General features: G+C 48.8%; 9 protein-coding genes across 9 annotated transcripts; 5 read left to right on the top strand and 4 right to left on the bottom strand.

Annotated features, from left to right (window-relative positions):
- The first annotated feature begins 23 nt into the window (after positions 1-23).
- GGI43DRAFT_390188 (bZIP transcription factor) lies at positions 24-1,829 on the top strand. Its single transcript, XM_083204290.1, has 5 exons — positions 24-215; positions 303-357; positions 413-892; positions 951-1,283; positions 1,348-1,829. The coding sequence occupies exons 1-5, from the start codon at positions 179-181 to the stop codon at positions 1,475-1,477; spliced, it is 1,035 nt and encodes a 344-aa protein (XP_083066042.1). The 5' UTR covers positions 24-178; the 3' UTR covers positions 1,478-1,829.
- Positions 1,669-3,520, top strand: GGI43DRAFT_11987 (centromere protein Chl4/mis15/CENP-N). The gene has a single exon (XM_083199028.1). It carries the CDS (start codon positions 1,973-1,975, stop codon positions 3,473-3,475), a length of 1,503 nt encoding a protein of 500 aa, XP_083066043.1. The 5' UTR covers positions 1,669-1,972; the 3' UTR covers positions 3,476-3,520.
- GGI43DRAFT_11873 (3'-5'-exodeoxyribonuclease) lies at positions 3,521-5,185 on the bottom strand. Its single transcript, XM_083199024.1, has 3 exons — positions 4,820-5,185; positions 4,571-4,748; positions 3,521-4,515 (listed from the first exon to the last, which is right to left on the bottom strand). The coding sequence occupies exons 1-3, from the start codon at positions 4,964-4,966 to the stop codon at positions 3,566-3,568; spliced, it is 1,275 nt and encodes a 424-aa protein (XP_083066044.1). The 5' UTR covers positions 4,967-5,185; the 3' UTR covers positions 3,521-3,565.
- GGI43DRAFT_390192 (ribonucleotide-diphosphate reductase subunit RNR1) lies at positions 5,134-8,946 on the top strand. The gene is made up of 4 exons (XM_083204291.1): positions 5,134-5,725; positions 5,796-5,953; positions 6,011-8,498; positions 8,563-8,946. The coding sequence occupies exons 1-4, from the start codon at positions 5,707-5,709 to the stop codon at positions 8,604-8,606; spliced, it is 2,709 nt and encodes a 902-aa protein (XP_083066045.1). The 5' UTR covers positions 5,134-5,706; the 3' UTR covers positions 8,607-8,946.
- A 231-nt stretch (positions 8,947-9,177) lies between these two features.
- Positions 9,178-10,170, bottom strand: GGI43DRAFT_427120 (beta-lactamase/transpeptidase-like protein; the record flags this gene model as incomplete). The annotated part of the gene is made up of 3 exons (XM_083208771.1): positions 9,178-9,419; positions 9,489-9,832; positions 9,908-10,170. The coding sequence occupies 3 exons, from the start codon at positions 10,168-10,170 to the stop codon at positions 9,178-9,180; spliced, it is 849 nt and encodes a 282-aa protein (XP_083066046.1).
- Positions 10,137-12,659, top strand: GGI43DRAFT_11997 (uncharacterized protein). The gene has a single exon (XM_083199029.1). It carries the CDS (start codon positions 10,481-10,483, stop codon positions 12,455-12,457), a length of 1,977 nt encoding a protein of 658 aa, XP_083066047.1. The 5' UTR covers positions 10,137-10,480; the 3' UTR covers positions 12,458-12,659.
- A 2,381-nt stretch (positions 12,660-15,040) lies between these two features.
- Positions 15,041-16,097, top strand: GGI43DRAFT_378432 (CFEM domain-containing protein; the record flags this gene model as incomplete). The annotated part of the gene is made up of 4 exons (XM_083202696.1): positions 15,041-15,121; positions 15,181-15,364; positions 15,417-15,967; positions 16,029-16,097. The coding sequence occupies 4 exons, from the start codon at positions 15,041-15,043 to the stop codon at positions 16,095-16,097; spliced, it is 885 nt and encodes a 294-aa protein (XP_083066048.1).
- Positions 16,098-16,724: 627 nt separating this feature from the next.
- Positions 16,725-18,481, bottom strand: GGI43DRAFT_12033 (RmlC-like cupin domain-containing protein). Its single transcript, XM_083199030.1, has 3 exons — positions 17,769-18,481; positions 17,127-17,698; positions 16,725-17,053 (listed from the first exon to the last, which is right to left on the bottom strand). The coding sequence occupies exons 1-3, from the start codon at positions 18,170-18,172 to the stop codon at positions 16,887-16,889; spliced, it is 1,143 nt and encodes a 380-aa protein (XP_083066049.1). The 5' UTR covers positions 18,173-18,481; the 3' UTR covers positions 16,725-16,886.
- Positions 18,482-18,517: 36 nt separating this feature from the next.
- Positions 18,518-20,269, bottom strand: GGI43DRAFT_390203 (uncharacterized protein). Its single transcript, XM_083204292.1, has 2 exons — positions 19,779-20,269; positions 18,518-19,686 (listed from the first exon to the last, which is right to left on the bottom strand). Exons 1-2 carry the CDS (start codon positions 19,836-19,838, stop codon positions 19,195-19,197), a joined length of 552 nt encoding a protein of 183 aa, XP_083066050.1. The 5' UTR covers positions 19,839-20,269; the 3' UTR covers positions 18,518-19,194.
- Between the last annotated feature and the right edge of the window lie 128 nt (positions 20,270-20,397).

A 20,397-nucleotide genomic window follows, 5' to 3' on the forward strand; every position in this document is an offset into this window, starting at 1 on the left:
CATTCATGCCCCTGATGTGTCACTCCGTATTATCTTCTCTGCAGCATCGTAACAACGCTAGGTCTCACCAGATATTCCGCATCTGCCAGCTCTTAATCATCCAATTAGGCACAGCAGGCTAGCTCCGGCTGAAACTATTACTCCGTAGTGCCAATAGCAGTATTGACGTCGTGCCAGAATGAGCGACAGGATATTCCGCATTTTCAACCCGAGAGGTTGGTCCGATCCAGCGGCTAAGATCTAATCTCCCGCAGCATGACTAAGGTATGAAGCCATGTGCTGACACAGAAGCAACACAACAGAACCAAAGGCCGATCCCGTCGAGAAGAGACGCGCTCAGCTTCGACGAGCCCAGCAGTGAGCTCCTGCCCTTGTACGGGGTATTACGATGTCGCTGACTGTTCACCCATAGATCGTATCGGGATCGGAAAGACAAGTACACCAAGGCTCTTGAGGCTGAACTGGGACGTGTTCGCAAGAATGAAGCTGGCCTGGCGTCTGAAATTCAGCAGCTTCGTGAAAGAGTCCATATACTGACTACTCTTCTGTCGCAAAACGGCATATCCCTCCCGCCTGAGTTCGCGAATGTGGAGACATCTCATAGCCATACCCTACATACGGATGATAGCAACCTTGCAAGTGAACAAACACAAACGGCGACCAGAGCTCAAGCCCAAGAAGATTTGCAACTAGAGTCTGTGAGCAAGCCGGCGAACCAGAGCAGCCCCTCGAGCAGTGATGTTTTTAATTTGCGGCATCATGGTTCAAGATACTTCAGAAGACCGCGGGCTCTAGTACCCACCGCCACCATTACGCTCTCAGCTGAGCCTAGTGATAGGACTCACCTGTCCGAACTTGATGCCACGACAGTCGGCATGGAGTTTGTCCTGACGTATGCTTTCTTCTTCACATAAACGTAGGAATAAGATACTGACTGCATGCTGGTGAAGACTAGAAAGGCCTTGTTTGGGTCATGTACACGGAAACCCCAAGAAACCGAATGAACCAAATGGCCACGCTTTGACTGCTACAGTTCAGCTTCAATCTGCGCTATCTCTCCCTCCTATTGATCCAGAGGATCCCAAGCCTCCGTCTTACCAACATGCTCCCGCACTTGTCCTCGATCGCTTATTGAATCTTGCACCTAGCGTATCAGAGGACGGTGACGTGACGCCGATCCAGGCGTGGCATTATATACGACGCCAGCCACACTTTGGCGGATTTGAAATACAAAATCTCAACAAGCTAGCGGAGAAATTACTAGTAGCCATGAAATGTCACGGGTGAGTAAAGATTCGCTCCTTGGTCCTTACTACGTTGGAAAATGGCAGCTGAGTGTTTCAATAGATTTGGCGCTGCGATTCAACCGAGCATATTCGAATCAACTGTACAGGAAATTCTTCATCCAGCGTCTATAATGCCACCGTGGCACAGAGAGCATGGAGTTGTTGAAATTCCGTCTTTTTCTCCCCCCTAAAGAAGCAGCAGTGATTCACCAAAGAGTAAAAAATTCCCTTCCGGATAATAACAGGACCACGGAGAGAACATACAGGCGGGCTTTCGCCCAAACTATAATGAAGAGAAATGACTGTGACCATTGAGATGAAATAGCATATAGAGCATGGTATCCATGGATAGGCTATCGTTATCTTTTGGAGTGATATTAATTACGATTAATTTTATTCTGCAGAGTAATATATGCGCGGTGGACGGCAATGAACATTGAAGCAGCGAGTTGATACATGAATGCTGACTAAGCTGGATCCATAATCTTTCAACGCGTCTCACTAAGTTGGCCGCGTCTGCTCAACTTTGTCTCAGCGGGGCGCTCATTCAAACCTTGTTTTCATCTACATGTATCTTGTCACTCTGTCAAATCACACCTTCAGCCCTATGATAATAATCATGTAGGGCGATACCGTAGGCCTTTTCGAATTGCCTGGTTATAGAGATTCTCACCACAAATTAAAAAATGGCCCGGTTCTCGGTACCAACAAAGGCCCGGCTGCCTCCTTCGCTGCGCGTTGATTCTGCAAACCCAGCTGTGGTAAAGAGCCTGGGCCGACTATCTCGCGAGGCCCTCATTTCTCTAGCCATGAGTTGGCTTGACGGTGATTTTCTTGCCAAGGGGATGCCTTACCTGGAGAGAAGGGACAACGAAGATGAAGTTGACTTGGATGATCTTTATCCTGCATGTGGGTCAGTCCAGGAGCTGTATGAGCTCTATGCCGCAATGCAGCAGCAAAAGGGATCCAAGCGCGATGTGGCCAATCGCATACTGGAAGGGGATTGGAGACACGGCCTATCATTATATCAGCTTGCAATGGTCGATTTCTACTATCTAGAAGAACACCCCATGTCACAAAAATGGACGGCATATAAGATCCTCCCCCTGAAGCCTCCAACGCAAGGTGCCGATGACGAGATCCTTCAGGTTGACGATGAAGCGCTGAATGTTCCTCGCTTCCACCCTTCAACGTTCTTACAGAGCCTCCAAGACCAAGTCTTGCCAGACATTAAGGCGCACTATCATTTTCATCGACCCAAAGATCTCCCAGTCTTGCTGTTGCGCATCTTCGTCATCGAATCCCCATATAATAGCAGCCTGGCTCTATCTAGTGCTACCAATTTTACATCATCGCGGACAGTTTACCTCGCTTTCCCGGATGGTTCATCTCACATCTACATAACTAAATCTCAAGCCAACGGCCCGGCCGCTGCGGGTGAATCGAGAAGCCTCCAGAACTTGATTGTCCATGGAGTACCGAAAGCACTATCTCGACCAAGAGAACGATATACTCTTAAACCGACAAGTCTAACAAGCAGGAACTTGGAAACATTGTTAGATAAAAGAGGATCTGGGCGAGGAAATGCTGCTGGAGGCGGTTGGAGCGTCTACGCCTCCGAGAAAGACAAGAAATCTCCTCTTGACGCCATCCTCCCCAGCCATCCGCTTTCGAAAGAGCCATCCCTCTCTGATCAGAACCGAAAGAGATTAAAACCGCTAGACCAAAATCAACGATCTGCTAAAAAAGCCAAACTAATTGCCAAGGCACGATTTGGTGACTCTGGCCTCGTCGCCGATGGAAAAGGTATCGAAAAGGTCGACATCTTACTCAAAGACCCGTTTCCTACAGCCACCGCCGCTGTAGATGCCCAAGGACAAGACGAAGAGCAGACCAATGCTCCTGGAGAGCCTTCAACTTCAGCTCGGAGAAGAACAATCGATGCTGCGCTTCGCCAAGCTGCTGATGGTGATGAAGAGCTGAATGAGCCAGAGAACCCTTCACAGTGGCGGCCAACAGTCCAGATTACATTTCAGGGGAATCACGTTTTTGCTGGCATTCGACAGCTTGTTGAAGCCGGTATTGTGGACGGCGAGCGTATGCCTGGTTGGATGACAGGCGAGGATGGCGTTACTGTGGGCGTCGTAAGGCATGGACGAATACGGGGCAACAAGGGCTCGGGGTTATGATGTGGTGTCTAACGTTCTTGTCTTTTTTGGATGTACTGTATACTGCTCTTTCTATGCGCTTGATACCCATTACGATGAACCATGATAAGTCTAGTTTCTTTCACCAAGGCCAAAAACATTTACCGTGTTTCTCCAAGACGCCTCGCAAAGTTCTTTGATAGTTACCCCTTTAACGGCGGCAACGATTTTAGCAACCCGCTCAATGGTACATGGTTCGTTGCGGCCTTTAATCATGGCTCCCTGTTGCCACTGCTCCTTCTTAACTATCTTGAAGCGGTTCGGCACATCGGGCTCCTTCTTCTGGTTCTTCTGTTTCTTCGGCCGCTTTGATTGCTGCTGTGCAGCTCCTGCAGGTGGCTGAGCCTCTCCATTCGGTACTGCTTGTTCCGGCTCAGGCTTCTTCTCCATTAGATACTGGTATCCAGCATGGCTAGGTCGCACTTCGCACCATGGACCATCCGTTTCGAGCATGATCCTGTCAAGAGTGACCTCCTTGACCATGGCCAGGTTTTCTTCCGTTTTGAGACTGCAGCCGTTGACACCGATATGCAGGCCTAGGTCCATCAACTCCTTCATCTCTTCTATGGTACCTGTGAAGCTGTGTACCACGCCGCCTTTTTCCAGCCTTTCAAGCTTTTCGCCGAAAGCTCCTTTCAGTAGGTCTACAAAGTCGCGATGAGCGGCTCTTGAGTGGAGAAATAGCGGCAATTGAGGCTGTAGGGAAGCAACAACTTTGAGCTGAGCCTCGAAAGAGTGCAGCTGAGCAGCTTTGCTGCAAAAGTCCAACCGGTCATAATCAAGACCAAACTCTCCCACGGCAACTAGCCCTTCGCCAGCCGATCTAGCATCGGTGAGGAAGGTTGTGAATTGCCCAATCACCTTCGCTGAGGTTTCCGCATCCGGCTCGCCTTGGTGTTCAGTCTGTTCTGGGTCTTCAGGTTCACAGGGGGTCGTATGTTCATCATGTCGCCCGTGGCCTCCTTTGCAAAATATGGCACTACTGCAGGGGTGAATGCCGGCGGTAGCGAAGCAAGTTCCAGCTAAATAGATTCGCTCAGCTTATGACCGCTACTGCCAGTGAAAGGTCTTACTAACGAAATTCCTTTGCTAGCTCCAAAGAGTCACGCGAGCTTGTAAAGTCAGAGCCCGTCACGATGAGCTTGGTACAGCCTACTTCCTTGGCTCTTCCGATGACATCCTTGAGATCATCCGGATGTCGCTGAGTGCCACGATGCTTGCCCCTGAATATGGGGTCGGCTAGGTTAATTCCTATCTTTACCAGCCGCACATCAGCAACCAGAGGGTAAGGTAGTGGGGGCTAGCTTAGAAAGACAAAGTATTTACATCGATATATCTGGGCTTATAAGGCTCTGATCCCGGCTCAAGGCTGGGCTGCGGGGCACTCATTGTGGAAGATACTGAGGCACGAGAGATGGCTGCAGTGTAATGGCGTGGCAGAAGATGGCGGGCCCTCCCTAAAATCATAGACATATATACAGAATGTTCATATATATTATATGAAGCAGTAAAGTAAACCCGTGCTCAACTCCCTGTCTCGTTCTCTCGCAGGAATCGCCAAGGCCAAGGCATATGGCAAAATGGCTTCTCAGTGTGCTTAGTAACGTGAAAATACCACATTGAACTCTTAATTATGGCACGTGACTCCGCGACAACATTGAGAAACTCGATGACCAATACACGCGCCAAGGGTTCGCGTATCCACCAAAACAGACCTTGAGCTGTAACTCCATTTAATGTGGTTTCTATGATGACTTAATGCTTTTCAAATGCTTGGTACGTATCCCTTCTGAAACCCGATCAGGTTTAAGGAGATCCAATGAGGAAGTGGTTTGTTGGGCCCTTGAGGCCGTTCTCGCGCTTGACTGGCCACAGAGCCACTGGAATGTGCCAGCGCGGGGCACTTTTTTTTTTAATGAGTTTTTAAGTGTACCACAGCTCTTTTACACGCTAAGAGCTGGCGTGGCGCGTGCTGGAGACGCGCCGTAGAATAAAACCGTCTGTCCCGCCGTCTGAGAACTTCACGCATAACTCTTCTCTCCTCTGCAAACAAAACATCCCAAGGCCTCGATTCATCTCGACGCCGCCAAAGCTCTGTCTGACTTCCTGCGTGTCTTGACTGATACCTGTGAGCGTCTGAGAGCCTTGAATCGTCTCTGCCCTCGTCATTCTTTCTCCCCCTCACCAGTTCGTCGCCATCCCACGCCGCCACCATGTATGTGAGGAAGCGTGGTATGTATCCCCACCTGCACGCACTTTGATTTAGATTGAGCCTTTGTAAACCTTTCTAATCCATGGATAGACGGTCGTCAGGAGCGTGTCCAGTTCGACAAGATCACGGCTCGTGTTTCACGGCTGTGTTACGGCTTGGACACTGACCATGTCGACCCTGTGGCCATTACCCAGAAGGTCATCTCTGGTGTCTATGGAGGCGTTACAACAGTACAGCTTGACGACCTTGTAAGTTAAGCCATATATCCTGTAATCAAAAAGTCAAGCCGTTAACATATAGAATAGGCTGCCGAGACTGCCGCTTATATGACCGTTACCCATCCCGACTATGCTATTCTGGCTGCCCGCATTGCCGTCTCCAACCTCCACAAACAAACCAAGAAGCAGTGGTCAGCTGTTGTCAGCGACCTGTACCACTATGTCAACCCCAAGAACAGCAGAGCCTCGCCCATGATCTCCAAAGATACATATGAGTGCGTCATGAAACACAAGGAAGAGCTTGACTCTGCCATTGTCTACGACCGAGACTTCAACTACCAATACTTCGGCTTCAAGACTCTGGAGCGATCATATCTCCTGAAGCTTGATGGCAAGATTGTTGAGCGACCACAGCACATGATTATGCGTGTGGCTGTTGGCATTTGGGGAGACAACATTGAGCGTGTCCTTGAGACATACCACCTCATGTCCAGCAAATTCTTTACCCATGCCTCCCCCACCCTCTTCAACGCTGGTACCCCGCAGGCTCAGCTGTCCTCATGCTTCCTGGTTGACATGAAGGACGACAGCATTGAGGGTATCTACGATACTCTCAAGACATGTGCCATGATTTCCAAGATGGCTGGTGGTATCGGCCTGAACGTCCACCGTATCCGTGCCACAGGCTCTTACATTGCCGGCACAAACGGTACCTCCAACGGCATCATTCCCATGCTTCGAGTCTTCAACAACACTGCCAGATACGTTGATCAGGGTGGAAACAAGCGCCCTGGTGCCTTTGCCATCTACCTCGAGCCTTGGCACGCCGATGTCTTTGAGTTCCTTGACCTGCGCAAGAACCATGGCAAGGAGGAGGTCCGTGCCCGTGACCTGTTCCTCGCTCTCTGGATCCCTGATCTGTTCATGAAGCGTGTTGAGAAGAACTTGGACTGGACTTTGATGTGCCCCAACGAATGCCCTGGCCTTGCTGACTGCTATGGCGAAGAATTCGAGGCTCTGTATGAGAAGTATGAGAAGGAGGGCAAAGGTCGCAAGACTATCCGAGCTCAGAAGCTGTGGTACTCCATCCTGGAGGCCCAGACTGAGACTGGTAACCCCTTTATGCTCTACAAGGATGCCTGCAACCGCAAGAGCAACCAGAAGAACCTGGGAACTATCCGCAGCTCCAACCTCTGCACTGAGATTGTTGAGTACTCTGCCCCTGATGAGGTCGCTGTCTGCAACTTGGCCTCTTTGGCTCTCCCTGCCTTTGTCGACTACAACGAAGGCTGCTATGACTTCAAGAAGCTTCACGAAGTTACAAAGGTGGTTGTCCGTAACCTCAACCGCATCATTGATGTGAACTACTACCCTGTTCAGGAGGCTCGCAACAGCAACAGCCGCCACCGTCCCATTGGTGTTGGTGTCCAAGGTCTTGCTGACGCTTTCCTTGCTCTGCGTCTTCCCTTCGAATCACCTGAAGCTCGTGAGCTGAACAAGCAAATCTTTGAGACTATCTACCACGCTGCCCTTGAGGCCTCTATGGAGATTGCCAAGATTGAGGGTCCCTATGAGTCATTCAAGGGATCACCCGCCTCTGAAGGCATTCTTCAGTTTGATATGTGGGATGTCAAGCCCACTGACCTGTGGGAGTGGGATTCGCTCAAGGAGCAAATCAAGGAGCACGGTATTCGCAACAGCTTGCTCGTCGCTCCTATGCCCACTGCCAGCACTTCCCAGATCTTGGGTAACAACGAATGCTTCGAGCCCTACACCTCCAACATCTACCAGCGACGTGTCCTTGCTGGCGAGTTCCAGGTTGTCAACCCCTGGCTTCTCAAGGATCTTGTTGATACTGGCCTTTGGTCCGATGCTATGAAGAACCGCATCATTGCTGAGAACGGCTCTATCCAGAACATTCCCAACATTCCCGCTGACATCAAGGCCCTGTACAAGACTGTTTGGGAGATCTCTCAGCGTCAAATTGTCCAGATGTCAGCCGACCGTGGTGCTTTCATTGATCAGTCGCAGTCCTTGAACATCCACATGAAGGATCCCACAATGGGCAAGATTACCAGCATGCACTTCACTGGCTGGAAACTTGGTCTCAAGACTGGCATGTACTACCTGCGTACCCAGGCCGCGGCTGCACCTATTCAGTTCACTGTCGATCAAGAAGCCCTGAAGGTTGCCGATGCCAGCGTCAGCAAGGATCGTGTGTTGAAGAAGCGTGCTCCTCCAGCAGGATCCTCCTTTTCGATGGCTTCAGCCACTGCTGTTCCCCGACTTAGCAGCGTTAAGACGGAGGAAGTCTCTGGAAACTCATTGAGTTCTACTGGTATTCCTACTCCCACCACCACGCCTCCCCCTCTGGGCAGACCTCTGGCTTCGCCCCACAAAGCCCCTCCTATGAAGGCTGACATTGAAGAAGGCGACAGCCCCAAGGTGCTCCCTACGGAGCCTTCAGACAATGTCAAGGAGGAGGAGCTGAGCAAGAAGCCCGACCAGATGGAAGACAAGAATGATGATAGCGAGGAGCGCGAGAGAGACATCTACTCAGACGCTGTTCTAGCCTGTAAGTTACCCTTGAATATGTTATCGGACGAAATACGAGTATTTTAATACTAACTCCCTTATAGGCAGCATTGAAAACCCTGAGGCCTGCGTTATGTGCAGTGGTTAAAGGGATACCAGTCAGCTGTAGAGGTGACGTGTACGAGTGTTGGAGAGATGGTTATAATCGAAGAGCTTGATAATTGATTGAGCTTATACAAAACTGGCAACGGAAATGGGGATTATATAAATTGTTTTGGGGTTTGTGCATGGTGGGCGCCGGATCAAAGAGTCCGACTAATCTCACACTGGATGTTTAATGTGTTTGGACTATTATGGATATCTGTTATGCTTGCGACATGTTACATGTTGTTTACGTTAGTAACTACGAATTTTGCGTGCTTTCTAGATGCAATTGTTAATAGCATAGAGGCGCGAATGTTAAAATGAAATAATGTATTCAGTCTGAAGTGCCTGTCCCGTTGGAATGTTTCACTCTCTTATAGCTTAAGTTCCAACTATGTATTTCGAATTGCATATACTTGAGCTGTAGGGTACTGTTGCTTGGCTTGAATTTTTCATGCTTTGGGTGTCACCTTGATTGTGGAAAACTCCTTTCGTCATATTTAAGTAGTAGTATCTAACTACGAAATAGGGGGTTGTTCTAACTCTATATGGCCTGTGTTATACTACTAGTCAAGTCAAACTTTAATATGTACTTCAACCCCATCATCCGTTACTTTCCCAGTTAACGGGCGGCTGTTATCAAACCAAAACTCCGGATGTATTACTGTCAAAAGGACCGACATGATAATCATAGGGATGGAGTCCAGCGCAATGAAAATGCCCTCTTTATTTGACAGAGGGCCGTTGAAACCTCCATTGAGCTCAGCAACACGCCAACAGGAGCGTATAAAAAGGCAAATAGCAGCTACTGCTGCGCCTAATATAGAAGAAGAGCAGGTGTTAGACTGCAGAATGATAGGTAGGTGTAGGGTATAGTGCGGCTTACCAATAATATAGCCTAGCTTTTTGTCCTCGGCGAGTTGTTTGTGTATTTTGAAGTATACAATGGTAAGGAGGATGCAGAATATTGCTGTAAACAGCACTTGGGTTGCGAGGCCTGCAATCATAAGATCGACCCCTATGGGATCTGTGTCATAGATGGCGGCCAGGGAGCCTCCACATCCGATGAAGCAAAGACATATGAAATCTCCGAGAATGAATAGAGAGGCAAAGAGTCGAGGGCTGATGTGTGCGAGGCGGGCTGCTCTATAGTGCCTTTGTAAGGTGCTTATACCAAGATATAAGGACGAGGAGAGAAAGGTAGGGCCCAATGTGAGGCCGATGATGTACCTAACAAATCCCAGCCCTTGTCAGACATGAAATATTCTTGAAAAGTAGAATAATATTTGAGGTTTATCAGCTTACATGATGTATCCGTTCTTGTTGGCTCGATTGTGGGAGAGTTGGACTTTGGCGACATATCCCAAGAGCTCTAGGAGGAGGCCGCCCAGCATGCCAATGGCATAGCCATAGAAGCGCCAGAATCGAGTTGTAAGAATAATTTGAATAATAAAGATGATGGTAAAAATAGTAACAAAAATAGCATTTGGTGCAAGGAGTGGCGTGAAAGATACAGCGCCAATGCCGTTTGGAGGGATATGGCTGGTACCATTTACGGTGGAATTCATGATTAATATTTTATGAAGTCTGAATTGAAACGAATGAAAATAGACAGAATGAAAGAGACGAATCGGATATGCAGACGTGAAAAGGTCGTTTAATTGAGTGGTTGATGCTACTTATTTATCGCTACTGTACACGAAGCCTTCCGCAAAACTGCCGTCAAATCGCCGCTTAATTCCCGCTTTACTTCCGTCAACATCTAAGCCACAAGTTGATCAAATGGTATTTCTTCTTTAAACAGCCACCACGCCCTGTGAATCTCCGTTTGCAGGTAATAGCTGCCCATCCATACTGCGGAGATTTTTCCTTTTCATCATGCGGTTAAAACGCGGCATTGAGCGGGCGTCCTGCGATTTCTGTCACCGCCGCAAGATCAAATGCGATCGAGCTTCAAGGGAAACCCAGGGCCAATCTTCTTGCTCTCCCTGTTCCTTGCGCCAAATTCAGTGTATTATTGATGATTCGGATGATGTTCGACTTCGCAGGCGGCGAATAAGTGTCCGCGATGAAAGCGCCGCAGAGCAGAGCATACCGCAGCTGTTGACGAGGAACAAGACCAGCGTTGACGCTCAAAGTCTCAACAATTCGAGCGTATTGCCTATCATATACGACAGAGAAGTCCAAACAGTGTCCCAAGAGAGGCTTCAACAGCCATTGCCATCCTACTTCCCGCCAGATACAGAAGACAGTATCCCTTCATCGGTGGACCAGACGCCGGATTTCTCTTTCATTGACACACCCTTCGAACTCAGTCCAGAGAGCATATTATTCTTGGACCAAATATTCATGTGCGGTGGATACGAAGATCCAATAGAGTACCATGAGCCACAAATAGCGATAAACGACGATATTCAGCTTCCGATGGGAGGAGAACAGGCTCCTCGCGACACCCAAAGCGAGCCATCCGCCGAAGCCTTGGCTGATAGTGCTCGTCAAAAACTCTGGATTGATTGCAATCTTGATGAAGAGACATTCAATGCAGCACTGCATGCTTACTTTAATTTCGCTGCGGTACATCTCCCGGTGATTATGGAGGGTGCTTTCTGGAAAGATTACCACGCTGAGAGGTGCAGTCCTGCTCTGGTATATGCCGTTGCTTGCCGAGGAATCATTTTCACAGCTGCTGCGGATAGCTGGGACAAGCAGCAATGCTTGGCCTTGAAGTTTAGACAGAAATTCTTGGAGTCACGACTGAAAGTAGCCGGTAAATCAGCTATACGTCTCGACGATCTTGAGGCGCTAGCAATCATGTCCAACTGGGTATACGATGAAGAAAGGAGCTTGCCTCTCGATACACAGCTGGGAAGCCTTTTCTTAACACACGAATCGCTTGTCTTGGCTACACTACAGTCGCAGATGCAAGACTGCAATACAGGAAATACAGACTCGCTAGGTCCACTTGCGCGTTCAGAAGAGCGTCGCAGGCTTCTTTTCTGGCACGTGTACGGGTTTGACGCGTTTCACAGCTTGGACCATAACCTCATCTCCAGGATTCCAGATGGAGAGAATGAGGGTATATCACGAAAACTGCCGCAGCATGATACTGGAAGCTATCTTGATGCCATTCTTAATTTGGCCATTATTGCGAGAGAGATGTTGCAGGTTTTTGTGACTATCAGCACAAAACGCAAAGGAGTCAGGCCTCTCGATGTTACGAATATTTATGAGAGGCTCGAACGTTGGCAGAAACGCGACTGTCCGGTTCACCTTCGTAGAAAGAGAGATAGCGAAGGCAAGCTGATGCCACTGGCAGTCAATGAGTCAACAAAGACCAACTTTATCCAGCCATTGCACTGCTCACTCCTTTGGCTTTTGGAAATAAACTGCTACTTGCAGATTGACGCTTGCGTTTCCCGTTACGGTATGCGAGATGGAGCTCCTTTTGAGGCGGAAATGGCTGCTCTTCGGATTGAGTTGGAGTCTTTGCGGGCGGTTAAGGACGGTATGGAGATTTTTCAATGGATAAAGCAATACTCGGCTACAACTGGTTCAGGTAGCAACGCCAAGAGTCATTCTCTAATCGACCTTGCACCGTTTGCCCGCGATATCTTCGCTGGCCAATGCTTCTGGATAAGTGAACGCGGCAAAACGGTGATCCGCCATCCCACAAGTCGACAACGAGAAGCAAAACCCGGAAATGATCAGAAGAAGAAAGATATCGATGATTACATGAAGGCTGCCAAGGACTCTCGAAGCGCCGTGGCGACGGCAACGTCGCACAGAGACACTAGTCTTGTGTTGGAGCGGCTAGACCAGCAGATTGCTTCGTTTGAGGACCTTTTGGAACAGTAACGGTTTGTGTAACAATTCAGAGTATCTCTTTTTTATACCAAAAGTACAGGTATAGCGTAGCAGAGAATTCTAAATACAAAGAGATCAGTTATTATTTTGCTCCGTGGGCAGGCAATGAGCAACGAGGAGGTTTTAGGCTTGGCACCGTATAGCGTGTTAATAACATTGTTGTTCCACACCAGTAATGGCCCAAGGACTTTTGAGTTAGCATATGGCTACTTCGTATTCAAAGGAAGGCTAGAGAATACTGCATATGCATTGAAAGGTGACGTAGGTCTGATTTGTCCTGCTAGAGTCAATGACAGCAGAAATCAACATGATGAGGTCAGTCAAACATAATAAGACTAGGATTCAGTGAAGAAGGTCCCGGAACAAGAACTTATGCACTCTACCGTCCAGTGCTTTAATAGATTGGTGGCATAACATAATACCTCATCCAATCTGTGCTCTCGCTGCAACCATCCACTTGGCAAAACGCGTGGCCTTGACTTAAAACCATTCTGTGCGAGCGAATCACGGAGATGCAAGCTACAGTCACTCCAATGTCCGATCTTGACTGCCCGGACCGATGATGCTGGGGTGGGGTCCGATTAGCTCTCTTGGTCTTTTTGTTTCCAATGGAGGCCTGTTGGCAGGCTTGGATTGGATGATCCGAGGTTGGTATGAGACAGGCTTGCATCCCGCGTTGGTGCAAGGATAACACTGCGGAAGACAGTGCTGAGAGAGCCGCGCAATTGTCCGAAAGGGCTAGAAAAGCACTGCATTCACTTGAACTGTCAAATCATTTTTGTATATCAGATAAAAAGAGAAGTTCAACGTCGAAAGGGCGTATGGGATTTGTAGGTAAACCTGTCGGATACTTGCGAGATGGAGGGCAGGGAACCTTGATCGCCTGAACGTCATCCGCGTGGTGGCGCCGCTAGCTGCCACCTGCTAGGGTGCTTCTTAGTTAGCTGCGGGAGCCGGCGAATGAGCTAAAATGCACTGTCAGTGCCCAACAGCAGTGAATTCAGCTCACGAAGCGGTCACCCAGCCTCCGTTAAACTGCTGAAGTCACAGCCACGCACTGTTGGCAGTCTTCAGCTCTACCGGGGTCGGAGAAGTGCTACTAAATACTAGCAGATACACTAATAAAGCAGCACTCTGTCGATAATGCCGTCATTCCGACTTGTAGCTGCTGGGTTCTATGGGTCAAGCCCCATATACCCAAGTCACTCTATAGGGCACCTATCTCATTAGATTTGGGGGTCATGTCCAAAGACATACCTCGTATGCAAGGGGACAATACACTGGGTGAAGCAGTGCGAGCACCAAAGCAGCAGCTCCAAAGCACTCCGAGAAACATTACACTGATGGTTCGATTCTTCTATTACGTCCCGTAACAGTCTCTACTAACAGCTGCTTTGTACTTCATCTTTTGGGCACCTCCAAATTGGACTAAATAAGCGCTGTCTTACCTTTCACTGCTTGTACATCCAGACTTGAGTATCGCTCAAGATGCAGAAGCACGTACCATTAGATAGTGCATGAAAGCACTCATTTATAATTAAACACACTTTACCCTATCGTGCATGGTACAGTAACCGATCTATAGTTTCGAAGAGGGTGTCACGCAGGCCTCGTCACTCCATCCACCCCCTGCTAGGAAGAATCGCAGCTTCTGTTATGAATGACGTGAATCAAGCCGATCTGCCAGCTGGCGAGGGTTGAGAGCATCAAGTGGTGGCAGGCACTACAGATAAGGTACTTGAGAAAAAGCAAGAAAGCAAAGACAAAGCGAGGTACCTCATCCCTGCATGCTCTCTACTCCTTCCCGACTTCTTAAAGCTCTAGGCCCTCCTCACCTGCCCAGCTCCTGCCAGGTGCCTGGGCTTTGTTTCTCCCATTGCCTCTCGCACATTCATCTTCTTCATCTCTGCTCCCCAAATTTCTCAAATCTTCTCTCATCCACGATCACGGCTTTCAATCAAATCATCAAGAGTCCAACTCTTTCAAGTCGCCTCGTCGCCCTATCGCCACTCTTTGTTCTTTGTTTGCCTCGTCTTTCGTTGCGCATCTGTATCGCCCAGGTTGGTCCACTTCGCCTATCTCGCCCTTTCTCTCCAAACATTCTCTGCATCTTCTTCTTCTTCCCGTCTCTCTCGCGAATTCCTCGCCCAAGTTCCCGAGCATCTACAACGTTGGGTGACTTGGTTGCTTGTTTTGAGGGAACACCGTAATTTCTTTATAGTCCACCTCACCACCCGTTCATCTCCTCGATCAAGTCGTACAAACCCCTTGTACGGCCTGGCACAAAGACTTGCGGTGCTTCTCTGCCCACCAATAGTCTACACTTTCTCTGGCATGGCCTTTGTTCTCCCCTCTATGATTAAAAGCTACCATCAGTCGTCGATAGTCCGTCACTTTCCAACTCTCGGGTCATCCTCCTTCTTTTTATTGTCAATTTTGATCCTCACACATTCTAAAAGGTCGCTCGTTTTATCACGCTACAAACACAATCACTCAAAGTTGTCTTCGCTGACTGACAGCCATATCTCCGTCAACAGGACTCCAGTTCAATTTTTTGACAATATCAACGCCAAGATGAAATCCGTCGTTATCGCTCTTTGCACCTTCGTGGCGGCCACTGCCGCCCAGGGCTCGCCCAATCTTGCCGCATGCGGTGTAAGTAATTTTATTCATATCACTTTTTGACTCGTTGACCGTCACTGACATATCTCTAGCAAACCTGCGCCACTAACATGCTGGACGCCGACAAGGCTGATGAGCTGGGCTGCAAGCAGAATGACTTGAAGTGTCTCTGTGCCAACAAAAACTTCCTTTACGGCCTCCGAGATTGCTCTGCTGCTATTTGCTCGGCTGAGGATGCCAAAAAGGTCGTTGAGTACGGCATCAGCATTTGTTCTTGTATGTCTCCTTCTCTACTCATCTTATGGTATCTTTATTCACATAATCGCAGCGGCCGGTGTTGCGATCCAAACAAAATCTGAAGGCGGAAATGGTGGTGCTAGTAACACTGGAAGCATCGTTATTACCGGTGCATCGACAATTGCCACTGACAAAGTGTCCACAATCTTCAGTACTCTCACTTCTGATGGCGAGACCATTACTACTGGTATCGCCACCACTACTGTCAGCAGCCTGAGCGGAGGAAGCGCCAGCAGTAATACGGATGCTTCCGGTCAAATTTCTACCATTGCTACCACTGTTACCGAATCTAACGGCAGCGTTGAGACAAAAACTAGTGAGATTACTTTGTCTGGCTCTGCCACTACCACGGGTACTGGAGCGCACCAGACCGAGAGTGTCGTCTTGACTACCGTGACGTCTCATGGTTCTGCTATCGTCGAGACCCTGACCACGCTTCACAAGTCCAGCGAGTCCGAAACCGCATCAGTCACCGAAACCGTCACAAAGCCTGAATCCAGCTCTGGCTCGGGTAGCGAAACCACTGCGACTGATACTGGCAGCTCAAGCGCTTCCACCACGTCCACCAGCACAGCCGCCGGTGTAAGTTTTTACTCCTATACTTTGGTATCCCGTCCGTCCATTCTGACTTGATTGTGTGTAGGTTCCTCAGAAGACCGCTGGCCCCGTCGGTATTATTGCTGCTGCTGGCCTTGCCATGCTCATGCTCTAAAGGATTTCATTGATGGCCCCTTTTTTGATGTTTCGCGTTGCACATGTTTGATATATAATACCCTATCATTGTCTCATAATCCTCGACTTACTAAACATCTTTCGCGCTCGGCGTGGGCATTTGGCGCTGAGTCTATCTTTCATGACAAGGAAAATAGGAACAAGGTGAATGGACATGAATTGGGAAGGTCAATGAGAATTAATGACTCATATGGTTTATCGTTGATTTCTTTTTCTTTAATTGGGCCATGAGAGATATATCAAGGATTCGGTAATTAATTGCTGGTGATAGGCCAGAGATATATGGAATGAACAAGGAAAATGAAATGAGGCTCAGGTTCAGGGAGAATTGAGTGCACTTCTTACTTCCCTGTCGGATGAGTCTCCAGACTATCGTTTACCTTGGCATGATATGACACCCAGATCTGGCATTGTCTAGATAAACGGGCTGGATCTCTTGCTCTCATTTAACAGGACATTAATAAATAATTTTGGTGCAACTTGCAATATTACGCGTTCACACCTGGGACAGTGACATATATTTAATTGGCAGGTAGATTAAGCCAAGACAACAGAAGACTACAATTGCGTAATGTACTGGGGAGATCAGTTTATATATAAACGTATATTTATTATCTAAAATTTAAGCCATGGTATCCCAAGTTGAATCTTTATTCCCACAAAATTTTATGATCCCAGCTTGCAACCTAAAACGCCGGAATATGCCGAGTACGCCAATGCGCAAGAAAAGAAAGATGGTGAGTCCAGAACCAAAAGATAGTCGTACACCTTAGTACACGCGATCACCAATTTGGCTCCTCCAGCTCTTGGCACGCTCAAATCCATTCTCATGGGTCTGGTAGTCAGCAAATGTTTGCATGACCTCTTCCTGCGAGTTGAGGACAAAGGGGCCATATTGTACAACAGGCTGGTCAAGAGGAGTGCCCGCAATGACGACTTGAAATAAAGGTTAGCACGAAAAGACCTTTGAACTGCGGAGTCGAAACTCAGGGAGATGGTGAAAACTTACAGACTCGAGCGTCCTTGGTGGCGCTGGCATCAGTTGACAGGCGGATTACATCACCCTCCTGCTTGAAGAAGACGTTGTCGTATTGCTCAGCCTTCTTGGCCTCGGCTCCCTCGCCGACAGTGATGTCGCCTTCAAGAACGTAGGCGAAGGCGTTCCATCCCTGTGGAAGAGCCTGGGTGACTTTAGCGCCGGGCCGCATCGCGAAATCGAGCAGCCACACGGGGGTGTAAGCGAGCTCCTTGACGGAGTCGACGCCGTGGCTCTGGCCCGAGATGACCTTGACGGTGACGCGACCCTCGTCGACCTCGACCTTGGGGATCTCAGCGGCGCGCAGGTCGCGGTAGCGGGGCTCACAGTACTTGAGCTTCTTGGGGAGATCGACCCAGAGCTGGAGGCCGACGTTTTGGCTGCCGTCGGGCTGCTTGCGGGGCATCTCGGCGTGGACGATACCGCGGCCGGCGGTCATGAACTGGAGGTCGCCCTCGTAGAGGGTGCCGCTGTTGCCGGCGAAGTCTTCGTGGTCGACGACGCCTTTGAGGAGATATGTGATGGTTTCTTGACCACGGTGAGGGCTGAAAAGATGGTTAGTTTTCTATATACAAAGCTGTCTCTCTTGACTTAGAGAAGAAAGAGGGTGCTTACTGGTCGGGAAAGCCAGCGGTTGTGGCAAAGTGATCGAGCATCAAGAAGGGGCTAAAGTTTCGCTGCTGTCTTGTGCCGATTGAGCGTCTCACGCGAGCTCCAGCGCCTTCGGCCTGTTCAATGGCACGAACGACCTTTGCGACGGCTCGTTGGGTAGACATTTCGGTGACTGTGAGATGCTGTTCAGGTGTTGGAAAGTGGTTTTCTAGAATTGCTTCAGAAGCAGCAGCCGCTAATGTCTCGTTCAATGCAGTTGTGGTATTTGCGCTAAAGAATTCGCTGTACTGGTTTGAAATTGAAGATTTCGCAAAGTTTACAAAATCAGAAATGCTTTCGCGGTATTGGTATAATAACGTAGATGACAATCCAATGAGAATTGCAATGATGATCTGGAAAAACTTCATGTGAATGGAGTGAAGCAGAGAATATGCCTTTATATAAACGTCAAAGGAAGCTAAAATGACACGAAAGGGGGGGTTAGCTTAGAGCTTTAAAGAAATTTTGAGAAGTTTCTTGTTCGGGGAGCTTCAGCCAAAAAATGGCATTATACAAGATTATATCATCAACACTTAAGCTTGCCGCAGAGCTTCCGCGATGAACTAGTAGGAAATACCGTGGGGGGGCATGTTTGCAAAGCTTGGGACCACAATTAGTCACTTTTACATCAGCAGTGGGCGATACATTGGCAATGTACCTTGAGCCCCACTTCATCGCAAATCCAACATTCCAGATTAAGCAATTGTTACTCAGCGTTTTTATCCCTCTTGGACGGTGCTAAAGATTTCCACGCAGTACGTAGTACCAAAGCCATGTTTCATTGTAACATCACATGATCAATTCTGCAAGCAAGACAGTGTGAGACAGCTGAGTTTTCAATTTCATAAAAAACAAACTCCATTGGTATTCTACCCTTTTACTTCCCTTCCATATAAGTGCCCATACATCAAAACAAAGGAGAGTTAATGTCCCGTAGAAAAAAAAAAAAAAAGAATCCAATTTCCAGAAGCCCATCAGTCACCAGCCGCCATTTCTTCCCCATCGCTACCCATGATTCCCGATTCTCAGAGATAGCATCATAAATATCGAAAAGGGTGAGAGGTGTCGAATAATTAATTGGCCTTTTGGAATAGGGCAGCATAAAGAAAATGGATTTAAGAAAATGCGTCAGAGCTTGGCCACCGAGTAAAAGAAAAGTGATGACAATGAAACCGGTTGTAGATGATCCGTCTTAAAAAGGACGCGGCAACAGCCCACTCTCTTGATACTTTTCATCGAAAACTAGCGTTTCGAATTGATGAAGATCGAGCGACAGAGAGCGCAGACCCAATGCCGACAAGTAGTAGAAAAAAGACAAAAGAGATGAGAGCTGGTCAATTCAGGGAATGTATGCGCTTTTTCGCTCCATGTTCCGCTCTCATAAAGTCGTTTACTGGTTGATCTTCTCCTTGGTGGCATCAGCAGCTTCGCCCTTCTTGACAGCAACGAAGCTGCTCAACCAAGCCAGTGTCTCGTTGCTAACGACAAAGGCCGTGGAGACGGCAGCCTTGCCCTGGGCCACAACACCCTGCTGCTCAAGCTTCTTGAGCTCGGAGGCGTAGATCTGGAAGACGTGCTCCTTGCCCTCAATTCCTTTCTGGTAGGGGAACAGAATCAATCCACGGGTATCGTTGTAGAGGTCATTGGTGGGCTTCTTGATGATGGGGAAGCGCTCTTCGATGCGGTCCAGCGTCTTGTCGCCAAAGGTGTCGGCCTTTTGGACATAGGGTGAGACGAGGCCATAAGGTCTGGCAAAGTAGGGCAGGATAGGGGCGGCAAAAGTCTGGTAAGCTGAGTCGCCGAGCTTGAAAGATCTCTGTGCGTACTCGTTGGCCGCGACGGTGTGGACGCCATCGCTGACTAGGGGAATTGAGAGCAGGTGCTATACAAAGGATTATTAATATCTAGGCGAAATACGACGCCAATTCACTCTGCCATTGCGCGAGAGTGAGAAGATGCTCATGCAATGCATACCTGGATGAAAGCGGATTGGACATGGCTGGCCACGTCGCCGTTGACTTGAGGGGAAGGCATTGTGATGTCAGAAAGATGGAGATGTGCGGTATAAGCTGTTTACTTGGTGTTGGAGATGGAGATGAAGCTTGCAGGCGGGCGACGGCAGAAGGTGTCCGGCGAGATATTCAGGATGCTTTTGAGGAGAAAAGAAAATAGGCTGGAGACGGAAAGCCAATGCTCAGATGAAAAGAAAAAGCAAGGGATGAGAGGAGGTATGAGAAAGGAAGGGAAGAAAACAAAAAAGCAGGAGTGAGCAGCAGCCAAAGCAGTAGATAAGGACGGGGCGGATCGCCTGCCTTGTACCGGCGAGCATTCCCCAAGGGTGCCCACGCCTTGGAGCCATGGCTGGCACGCCACCCTGGATGATGTATTGATAACGCTGCGCTGCGCCGGCCAGGTACATGTGCCTTGCGGTGCGGCGCCCTCCCGCGAACGGTACTGGTACAAGCATGCAAGCGAAGGCGACGAAAAGGCATGTGAAAGCGGCGAAACAAGCTTGCCAGTTTCCAGCAGGCGGATCCCTCTCGCTGTGCAGGACTGGAGACGCTCTGTGAGGCTTGCAGCTTGGTGCGCTTCC

This window comes from Trichoderma evansii (assembly GCF_050947405.1).
Source record: "Trichoderma evansii strain SZMC 28006 chromosome Unknown GGI43scaffold_1, whole genome shotgun sequence".
NCBI lineage: Eukaryota > Fungi > Ascomycota > Sordariomycetes > Hypocreales > Hypocreaceae > Trichoderma > Trichoderma evansii.

Excerpts from the sequence above, each read along its gene's own strand:
- GGI43DRAFT_390188 (XM_083204290.1), top strand. The coding sequence starts at position 179 with ATGAGCGACAGGATATTCCGCATTTTCAACCCGAGAG. Across the intron at positions 216-302 it reads CCGCATTTTCAACCCGAGAG|AACCAAAGGCCGATCCCGTC; the intron begins GTTGGTCCGATC and ends GCAACACAACAG. Across the intron at positions 1,284-1,347 it reads GTAGCCATGAAATGTCACGG|ATTTGGCGCTGCGATTCAAC; the intron begins GTGAGTAAAGAT and ends GTGTTTCAATAG.
- GGI43DRAFT_11987 (XM_083199028.1), top strand. The coding sequence starts at position 1,973 with ATGGCCCGGTTCTCGGTACCAACAAAGGCCCGGCTGCCTCCTTCGCTG.
- GGI43DRAFT_11873 (XM_083199024.1), bottom strand. The coding sequence starts at position 4,966 with ATGTCTATGATTTTAGGGAGGGCCCGCCATCTTCTGCCACGCCATTAC. Across the intron at positions 4,749-4,819 it reads ATAAGCCCAGATATATCGAT|ATAGGAATTAACCTAGCCGA; the intron begins GTAAATACTTTG and ends CGGCTGGTAAAG. Across the intron at positions 4,516-4,570 it reads GGAGCTAGCAAAGGAATTTC|CTGGAACTTGCTTCGCTACC; the intron begins GTTAGTAAGACC and ends GAATCTATTTAG.
- GGI43DRAFT_390192 (XM_083204291.1), top strand. Across the intron at positions 5,954-6,010 it reads CAGTACAGCTTGACGACCTT|GCTGCCGAGACTGCCGCTTA; the intron begins GTAAGTTAAGCC and ends CATATAGAATAG. Across the intron at positions 8,499-8,562 it reads CTCAGACGCTGTTCTAGCCT|GCAGCATTGAAAACCCTGAG; the intron begins GTAAGTTACCCT and ends ACTCCCTTATAG.
- GGI43DRAFT_11997 (XM_083199029.1), top strand. The coding sequence starts at position 10,481 with ATGCGGTTAAAACGCGGCATTGAGCGGGCGTCCTGCGATTTCTGTCAC.
- GGI43DRAFT_12033 (XM_083199030.1), bottom strand. The coding sequence starts at position 18,172 with ATGAAGTTTTTCCAGATCATCATTGCAATTCTCATTGGATTGTCATCT. Across the intron at positions 17,699-17,768 it reads ACCGCTGGCTTTCCCGACCA|CCCTCACCGTGGTCAAGAAA; the intron begins GTAAGCACCCTC and ends CCATCTTTTCAG. Across the intron at positions 17,054-17,126 it reads CACCAAGGACGCTCGAGTCT|TCGTCATTGCGGGCACTCCT; the intron begins GTAAGTTTTCAC and ends CTTTATTTCAAG.
- GGI43DRAFT_390203 (XM_083204292.1), bottom strand. The coding sequence starts at position 19,838 with ATGCCTTCCCCTCAAGTCAACGGCGACGTGGCCAGCCATGTCCAATCC. Across the intron at positions 19,687-19,778 it reads TCCAATCCGCTTTCATCCAG|CACCTGCTCTCAATTCCCCT; the intron begins GTATGCATTGCA and ends TCCTTTGTATAG.